The sequence below is a fragment of the Melospiza georgiana genome, chromosome 3 (assembly GCF_028018845.1).
Source record: "Melospiza georgiana isolate bMelGeo1 chromosome 3, bMelGeo1.pri, whole genome shotgun sequence".
Classification (NCBI taxonomy): domain Eukaryota; kingdom Metazoa; phylum Chordata; class Aves; order Passeriformes; family Passerellidae; genus Melospiza; species Melospiza georgiana.
The window spans coordinates 9,666,511-9,676,313 of NC_080432.1; the positions used below are offsets into that span (position 1 = coordinate 9,666,511).

Sequence of the window (9,803 nt, forward strand, 5' to 3'; positions counted from 1 at the left end):
CCAGTGTGCATGTATTTACTTGCTTGTAAGCAATTCTAAAATCAAAAATATAAAAGCAATGGCAATGTAAGATTTGGCTCTCTTGCTCAGATTTTGTGTTTGCTTTGCTAAATGAATGACAAGCAATGAAGTTGAAAATATGTGGATGCATGCCCTGAAGGAAGGCTTAGTTTTGTGTCTTAAGGAGACTATCCATAAGGGATTTGTTGGAGCTCTGTTACTTTCAGTAGCTCTGAGGTGTTATTAATGACTTGTAACTCCAGTGCACTGTGAGCTTTGTTGGATAGAAGGCAGGTGAGTAGAAAAGTGAGGCAGGTACATACTAAGCAGGTTTGCCATATGTTTAATTGCTGTCAAGCTTTTTTGAGCCCTTTCAGCAGGCCTTATTTAGCTTTAAAAAGAAAATAATCCAGACTTTAACTACTACATGAATTATACTGTATTTACAGGAGACCTGTAAACAGGCAGATTTCAAGCAGTGAGGGTTGTATTACCAAGCAAGGTCAGTTCATAAAGCAGGCTGGCACTAGAGGGAAGTCAAGCCAGGACTGGTTGCACTCCAAATTTCCTGCAGCCCGGAGGATGCTCCTGCCCTTGGCGCTGTGCAGGCCGTGCCTCCTGCCTGTGGATGCCAGCATCTGCACAGCCAGGCAGGAACACGGCTGGGATCATCCGCATGGCAGGCACGGAGCGCTGCTTCACAGCTTACCTTTGCGTTGCTCTGCACTGCTGCCTTCCAGACACCTCTGGTTTTCACTGGGCGTTGTTGTTGGACCTACAGCTCAATAAAGCGTCAGAAAATGAATCTTTAAAAAAACTCGCTTAATTCTTTTCCATTTGTGTGTATCAGCCCTGAACTGCCAGGGCCACTCACCTCAGTTCGGGTCCCTGTGCAGCAGTACCTGCGAGGGAGCAGGGAAAGCAGAAACCCTTCTCCTTCCTGGGCCACAGCCTGGACTTCATCTGCAAACCGTGACACGGCAGCCTCTCACAGAGGCAGCGGCATGCTAGCTTGGCTGGTTCCCGTGAGGGGGCTGCCCCAGGCCAGCTCGGATGGGTCCCGTGAAGGAGCTGCCCCAGGCCAGCTCGGATGGGTCCCCTGAGGGAGCTGCCCAGGCCAGCTCGGATGGGTTCCATTAGGGGGCTGCTCCAGGCCCAGACACGCTGGGGCCCAGTGGTTCTGCTCCCGGCTGCTGGGATCGCTTCCCTCTGAGCCTGCCCCGAAGCGAGGACCCTTGTACTTTGAGCCGTGCCCTGAAAGCCCGGTGTGTTTCTTGGTAATGGATGGGGCGGAAAGCTATGGGCTCGTCGCTGTGTCATCCGAACGAGCCTCTGCTTGCGGATTTTTTCGTGTTCCAAGACAAGGCAATGACGGGGCACACATTTAAGCAGAGTTGCTCCAGACAAGTGCCACGGTAGGGGCGGCCATTCGCGCCGGCCCCAGCACCGGGCGGAACCTTCCCGGCGCCCGCCCGGCGAGGCAGCCGGCACCGCCGGCCGCGGACCGGGGCGGGGCGAGAGCGGCGGCGGCGGCGGTGGCCATGGCCGTATGGGGCGGCGGGGCGGCCCGAGCGCTCACCCGCGCCCTGCGGCGCCGGCGGGCGGCGGCCGTGCTGCCGGGGGCTGCGGGCGGTGAGCGGGCGCTGGGCGGGCGCGGCAGAGCGGGAGGGATGGATGGAGGGAGGCCCCGGCGCGGCCGGGGGCAGGGGCGGTGAAACGGCGCTTCGCTTCGCCGGCTCCCTCACAGCCGGGCCCCGCAAGCCTCCGGCCGGCTGCGGCCCCGGGCGTGTCTGGCAGCTGCCGGCCGCGTCCCACGGCACTCCCAGCCCGGCGCCGGCCGGCCGGGAAGGTGTTGTTCCCCTGCAGTCCGGTGTTGTTTCCTTTGCAGTCCGGAGGTGTCTAGATCGCTCCATCGCTCACTGCGGTCTAAAACCGTTTTCAGGGGTGGTTTACTCTGGGTACAGCGAGGCATCGCTGTGATTCGGGGCTGTTGGTGACCAGGCAGCAGCTGGGTGTGAGCGAGTGTTCGCCAAGCCAGTGTGGGCTGAGCAGGAGCGGACAGCAATTGCAGCGTATTGTTCCTGGCCTGTCTGTGCTCCGTCCGTGGGGGTTTTGTGCATAGGTTTCCTTACCGGTTCGTACAATGCAAAATGACTGTGCAGCTGTGTACGTCTCTTTCCAACACATAATAAACCCAGCACTGCTGAGTGTGTGTGTGTGCACAGCTCACGGTCAGGGTAAACATTTTGAGGAAATTTACGCTAACTGAAACATTTCAGTTGCAAAAAAGCTCTTTCCATTCAGTCTCCTAATGTGGAAATTATGTACAAATTATTGTACATTGTTTGAGGACTATGGGGGTGGTGAACTAGCATACATTCTTTTATTTAATCCCCAATTCCCTAAGTACAATAGTGAGCAAATGTGCAAAGATTTGCATGGTTAGTGTTCTGCTAGAGCAGCACTCTTACAGCTAGGTGTTTTGTCTCTGACTTCTTGTAAAACTGATGCTTTCCATTTGGATGTCTTTTATTTATGCAGATGACCATGCTGATCTGTCTTTTCAGACAGGTCTGAGAGATATCCTTCAGGACTCCAACAGGAAAAGACAACTGAAATTTGGTAGTAGCTTGCCTGTCTCTCTGACTGAAATGAAAAGCAACATGTAAGTATTGTAGCTAAAATAACCCTGTGTGATGAGGGCTACTCTTTTCTGTAACAATTTAATTTGACTTCGTGACTTCGTGCCAGTGTCATGTGGAGTCGTTTTTATATCTCACACATTTGAATGTTTGATGTGGCCTCTTCTTGTTTTACTAATTGCCAACTTAAAAATGACAAGCATGCAGCCATCTGTTTGGGAAGATATGTTACCCATACATGTATAATATCTGTATGCTGGTAAACAAGTGGAACTCGAATCTCTAAAGAAACATGAGTTTTACCTTTTTGCATTTTCTGATGCAGTATTTGTTTTTCCCATATTTCAGCTGACAGGAAATATTAGTATTGGTTTAATGACATTCAGCTTTCATTATTTAGTTTCACTGTGAAGAGACCTTTCAGCACTTCACACTCATCAGTGGATTCAAAGGAAATGAAAAAATTCCAGCTCCTTGCACATAAGTGGTGGGATGAAGAAGGAGAATATGCAGCCCTTCATTCTATGAATGATATTAGAGTGCCATTTATTAGGTATGGTTTTGAAGACAGATTTTTTTTTATATGTACTATTTCTGTATGACCTCAGAAAATACTGTAAAAAAGCCAATTACCAGTGCTTAAGATAGCCACAGCATCTATTGAAGCACCTTGTGGGTTCGACCTTAATCACATCCCTTTTCTTTCAGAGATACTCTGTTGAGCATGAGTGGTAATTATCATCTGGGAAGTCCACTTTCAGGAATGAAGATTCTTGACGTGGGCTGTGGAGGAGGACTGCTGAGTGAGGTAAGAAACAGTGAGCTCTGAGTTTTCTTCTGAAAAGGCGTGCAAGGTATTTGAATTGTTGTACTAATTACACTGCTTAATTTCTAGTCCTCCGAGGAGGACTTTTTCTCTTCTATGATGTGTTAGTTACTGTGTAGAGTGCAGTGCACTCATACAAAAAAAAGCCCATAGAGTATTTGGTTAGCATAGTGGTGGTAGTTTACAGAGAATGAGGGAGTTGGTAGTGAGAAATTCGAAAATTCTGAGATTCTAAATCAGGAAAATAAGATTTCAAGCACTGTAAAGTAAAGGAGAGGGGAAGAACGATGAAAAAGTCCTTGAATATTTCTTCTTTTGTTTTTCTTTTTTACCTTATAAGTCTAGGCAGGAATACTTGGAATCATGACATCCTCATTACCAAAGAAACAATTTTTATCATAAACTTGTTCTTACACATTCATTTATTTGAACTGCTTATCTTCAGTGTTTTACATGGGGGTGGGGATTCTCACCTTTAATTTGGTCTCATGGGAAATGCATGGAATAACATCAAGCACCCAAATCATACCTCTCCTGTGTCAGTAGAGATTGCTGTGGTAAAGGGGCTGATGTTACAGTGGCTTCCAGAGAAGTCTGCACAGACCTGGGACTGAGAAGTTGCTGTTTGTGGTGGAACACTGTCCCCACAGGCTCTGAACAGTGCTGTGCCCCATCAATGAACTAGGGATGATTTGTGAATTTAGGGTTACACATCTGGCTGCCTTACTCTGGGAACTTCATCAGCATCTGAAGTGAGGTGTTACAAAGGGACCTGAATTTCTCCCATGTTTTCTTTCTTTGTTTTTTTTCTCCTCTTTTGAGCAAAATCTTGTAGTCTTGTGAGAGGGGTCCCTCCAGCAATGCTGACAAAACTGGTGTGCTGCATCACCTTCTCAGGCTGAGCAACTGGTGAATTTCAGGTTGGAATATCATACATGTGGTCATGTTCTACAGCCTGTGTCAGTTTCAGAAGAGGTGATGACTGAGGTGCTAACCTTGGAGTAAGAAGACACTGGAGAAACCTGAGTGACAGCCAAGGCTGATGCTATCCTAGTAAACATCAGTGTTTAGTTCTCAGCAGTGAGAAAATCCCAGAGATAATCACATATTAAGTGACCATTAAAAAGATATGAGGATTTACCATTACAGGTGGATGTTGAAGAAAGTAATGACAGTAATTAAATAGGGCATTGTTTTCTCCCCTTTAATTACTGTGTTGATTTTCCCTCTTTGTTTTTCCTGTATCAGAGAGTAGTAGTGGAAGAAATCTTTATTTGCTGTAACAAAATGAATTGAGAACAAATTATTCTAAAAGACAGTTTAGATGTGTGTATAGTCCACTATATAATTTTGTAAGAAAATTAACACTACCTTTCCCAAATCTAAAGGTGTTTTTGCTTTAATAAACATTTAAAATAAAACTGCTGGATCAGAGCTCATAATTTACTGTTGTTTGTCTTGTGTTGATGCATTCTGCATCTTGTATGTACATTGCAAAGTTTCAGAAACCTTTAAGTAAATTGTTTTCATGCAGAGAATAAATTACACTCTTTTTTATTAGCCTTTAGGTAGACTGGGAGCTTCAGTTACTGGAATTGATCCTGTGGAGGACAACATTAGAACAGCAGATCAGCACAAGTCATTTGATCCAGTCCTGGCCGAGAGAATACAGTACAAGTCCAGTTCACTGGAGGAGATTGTGGAAGAGTCTATGGAAACCTTTGATGTAATTGTAGCTTCTGAAGTAGTGGAGCATGTGGCTGACCTTGAAATGTTTATCAAGTGTTGCTCTCAGGTGTTAAAGGTAAGAGAGCTTTTGCTTTCATTATTGGGAATATTTATTTTCTTTTATTGTTGTGGCTTTTTAAAAAGAGTGTGAAAACACATCTGCACACATTTCTCCACTAAGTCAGAAGAATGTTCTACAAGTGCCTTCCATTCTTCTCCATGATGCAAATATATCTTCCCAAATTCAGTAACCACAGTTAGGGGAAATTTATTTCTCCAATTTAGCCTCAGAAGAGTGTTAAGGCATTACCTAGCATTGCAGGTTTGCATTGCATCAGGACCCTAAGGAATCTGGGTGCATCTGATTTCACACAGGTGAGAGAAAATGTGGCAGTGCTGCTGTTGATGGACAGCTGTGGCTCAGACTGCATGGGAGCTCTGTAATGATGTTTCTGACACAAGATTTTATTCCAGCACTAGCATCACATCACATGAGAGAGATCCTGGATTGCTTTTAAAGGTTCCTGGTTAGGCTTTGGAGATAGTCAGGTTGTTGTTCATCTTGATACTAGGTCATTTGCAAAAGGAGGATAGCAAGCTCAGCACACAAGTGGGAGCTTTTCTTTGATCTCTTTGTCTTTCTGGTCATCAGAAGAAATACTAATTATTTCAGTTGAATGCACTACTAACTTTCAGCCTGCTATGCTAGGGACAAAGAAATTATTCCTTATTTCTAACAAACAGTCCTTTAAGGACTAAGAATTTGTTTCTGGCTTTGTTTCTTTGCCCATATAATTATTAAAACAAGCATGGCATGGCATTCAGCAGTCTCAGAAATTAAGGAAGTATTTCACATTTTACTTTGGTTTCAATTAAAAAAGCGGTTTGTGGGGTTTTTTTTGGTTTTTTGCTTAGTTGGATTTTTTTTTAAACAATAGATATTGTTTATGCTTTAATACCTTTTATTTATCCATTTCATGAGCAGAAAATATTATAAGTGACTTTTCTAGGTGTTCTTTGGGATAGGGAATAGTTTTTTGGCCACCCAAGACCTGATTATGTTGATTCTTTGAAGATTCCTGAGACATACTGTTAGGAAAAGTTATATTCTTTCTTGTATTAAAATGTTAGAAATATCTATCCTGGGATGAAATTACTTCTTAGTCTTGCATTGTGTAGACTTTGACATAGACAAATTATTTGTCTTAATGTGATTAAATTTACCATTAAAAAAACCAAAAAAAATTCTTCTAATTGAACATTTTAATATTTTAATTAGCCTGAAGGTTCTTTATTCATTACGACAATCAATAAAACACAATTGTCCTATGTCCTGGGAATTGTGGTTGCAGAAAAAATAATGGGGATTGTACCAGAAGGAACACATGAATGGGAGAAATTTGTTCCCCCTGAAGAGCTGGAGCGTCTCCTGGAATCAAGTAAGTTTCAGGCCATGGTGGGAATGGAGAGAGAATTCCAAAAGGTTCCTGTAGAAATGGCAAAGGGATAAGTTAGGTGGGGTGGGTGCTGGCAACAATACACAGCTTTTCCTGCTTCAGTTAACAGTCATATATTAAGAGTGTGGTTCCTGGTTTAAAGACACTGCTGCTTACTGGATTTTGCATAAAATAAATTAAATTGAATTCTAAGAATGCAGTGATTACTTGAACAAAATCACTGTTCTCTGCCCTCTGTTTAATAGCCTAAATAAAAAACTCCAATGTTTTCCATTGTGTTCTGGTGACAGAATGTGTGCTCTGAAGTGGTTCATAAGCTCTAGGTCAGGTTTGAGGAATTAACTGTGTTGGCACTCTGGGGCTGCACTGCTGCCACCGCATTGTTTGTTGCCTTTCCTTTGGGAGGGAGGCATTTTTATTTTTGGTTTGCTGCTCTGTGTTCTCTATTCATACTATGTTACTAAAAGATTTCTTCCAAAATGTGAAGATGAAACCTACCACAAATTCATAAGTCAGTTCTTGAGAAACTCTGTGATACTGATTTTAATTATTTCTAATTAAGTTAGCCTGGTCTGATTGCTTTTAAAATAGACAAAGCACTGAGCTGGGAAGACTTCTGCCCTCCTTCACCACAGATGTTTTAAAACCCTCTCACCAAATATTTCACTTTGCTCTAGTTCACTGCAAAGAAGCTGAAGTATGAGTGGAGCTATTTTCTTGGCAAGGCCTTTTCCTGGCACTTTGCAGTGATGCCATAAGAAATATGACTAATACTAGTTCACATACTGGTGATTTTTTCAGTTCTTCTTTGAAAGGAGAAGCAGGTGCAGTGGAGTGATTTGTTTTGATAGGGTGTTTGTTTTCTGCCTTCCATCCTGTATCCTGGTGGGACACAGCAGATCCATGCAGTGAACTGAGTGCTGCTCAGCTGGGAGTGATAAATAACTCTTTCTTTGCACCGAGCCCTTGATGGCATTCACCTGCCCTTTTCTTACATTTTTCCATTCCTAAAGAGAATCTGAAGAATCCTTGCAAAGATGTGCTCAGATTTTGATTTTGAGGTGTGTGATGTCAACCTGAAGCATGTCTCCACCTCCAGAAAACGTTACCAGGCAGCCAGATGGGGAGGTGTGAGGCTGGGGTTTCAGCAGAGCCCTGTAGCTGCTGCTGGGGCAGGGCCTGGCGCAGAGCCAGTGCCAGGAGCAGGACCTGCTGTCAGCAGCGATGCCAGTGGCACTGCATGTGGGGGTGTCTGACAAAGGCCAGTGTCCCCCCCAGCCCAGAAGCATGTTTCAGACTTGCTGTTCTAAAGAGCTTTGATCTTGCAGTGACCTACAATATTTAAGAACATCCGTTGCTTTATGTGGTTTCTTTCTTTCCCAGCTGGCTTTTCCGTGAGGAGCGTGCAGGGGATGCTGTACAATCCGCTCTCGGGCTCCTGGAGCTGGGTGCAGAGCACGAGCCTCAACTACGCGCTGCACGCCGTCAGGGCCGGGGCTGCCCCACAGCCACACACCACAGACACCCTGCCTCAGACAGATGTTCAGCAGAGCTCAGGCACAGCTGGCACAGCTGGCACTGTCCCAGACAGCGCTGTCTGACTGTGTGCTGATGGACTGTCACCAGAACAGAAAGTGAGCTTTTAGTCAGATGGACACAATAAAACCTTTGCCAACAACAAGTGTCCTGTTTGCATCAATAATACACGTGCTATTTTTGGCCAAATACTCAGGGTGGTCTCAGAAAAATCAAGTGCCCACTATCTCAGGAATGTTTTAAGATTGAAATGAGCAAAGCTTTTAAAGAATAAGTATTTTCATGAGAAACTAGTTTCAAATTGTTGGACAGGGAAATGCAAATTATTCTGTTGGTAGCTTGGAGGGAGCTTTATTATATGGTGGTGTTTTCAGTCCTGCTGGGACTCAGTTCTCCACAGAATAATGGCATAGATGTAGAGTGAGTTAAAAACCACAATGCTGTACAATAAATAAAATGCCTTAAGTATTTAAGATCCTTAATTCTGTAAAAATATATGAAACACTCAAGATCTACAAAGACTTTTTTCTGTAATACACCTTTCTCCCTGAGCAGGGGAAACAACATAGCAAACCTTTACTGTTGAGTCCTGCTGTTTCTGCTCTTTCTGTAACTGTGAAATGGAAGAAGAGTCTCTGAGACCAGAGCTCCTAAGCTGTGAAAGCCCCTTCACCATAAAGATACTTGTATCTGTGCCTATTTTTCAACTTCTCCCTCTGCCCAAATAAAGAGAATCTGCAGGGAAAATTTTCCTAAGCAACCAGAGCTCCATGCTAGAATGATGACACATTAGCAGTCTGTCCTATAACAGGTGCCATACCTGTCCTTAATGTTTTAGAGCCCAGGTAAGGAAAAGTAATTTACAATGAAACAGAACTTTATTTAGAAACTTTATTTAGAAAGTTTCATGTGTTGTCTATGATTGCTCCTTCCTTCCTTCCTTCCTTCCTTCCTTCCTTCCTTCCTTCCTTCCTTCCTTCCTTCCTTCCTTCCTTCCTTCCTTCCTTCCTTCCTTCCTTCCTTCCTTCCTTCCTTCCTTCCTTCCTTCCTTCCTTCCTTCCTTCCTTCCTTCCTTCCTTCCTTCCTTCCTTCCTTCCTTCCTTCCTTCCTTCCTTCCTTCCTTCCTTCCTTCCTTCCTTCCTTCCGACACTTCCTTCCGACACTTCCTTCCGACACTTCCTTCCGACACTTCCTTCCTTCCGACACTTCCTTCCGACACTTCCTTCCTTCCGACACTTCCTTCCTTCCTTCCGACACTTCCTTCCGACACTTCCTTCCGACACTTCCTTCCTTCCTTCCGACACTTCCTTCCGACACTTCCTTCCGACACTTCCTTCCGACACTTCCTTCCGACACTTCCTTCCGACACTTCCTTCCTTCCGACACTTCCTTCCTTCCTTCCGACACTTCCTTCCTTCCTTCCGACACTTCCTTCCTTCCTTCCGACACTTCCTTCCTTCCTTCCTTCCGACACTTCCTTCCTTCCGACACTTCCTTCCTTCCTTCCGACACTTCCTTCCTTCCGACACTTCCTTCCTTCCTTCCGACACTTCCTTCCGACACTTCCTTCCGACACTTCCTTCCGACACTTCCTTCCGACACTTCCTTCCTTCC

General features: G+C 44.7%; 1 protein-coding gene across 3 annotated transcripts; it reads left to right on the forward strand.

The window, feature by feature from the left end:
* The first annotated feature begins 1,541 nt into the window (after positions 1–1,541).
* Positions 1,542–8,331, forward strand: COQ3 (coenzyme Q3, methyltransferase). 3 transcript variants are annotated; one of them, XM_058020188.1, is made up of 7 exons: positions 1,542–1,632; positions 2,542–2,665; positions 3,043–3,195; positions 3,351–3,450; positions 5,030–5,272; positions 6,476–6,635; positions 8,037–8,331. In XM_058020188.1, exons 1-7 carry the CDS (start codon positions 1,542–1,544, stop codon positions 8,252–8,254), a joined length of 1,089 nt encoding a protein of 362 aa, XP_057876171.1. In that variant the 3' UTR covers positions 8,255–8,331. The 3 variants fall into 3 exon arrangements, with proteins under 3 accessions (XP_057876171.1, XP_057876172.1, XP_057876173.1); XM_058020189.1 differs by having other exon boundaries at positions 1,581–1,632; positions 2,568–2,665; XM_058020190.1 differs by having other exon boundaries at positions 1,614–1,632; positions 2,572–2,665.
* The last annotated feature ends 1,472 nt before the right edge of the window (positions 8,332–9,803 follow it).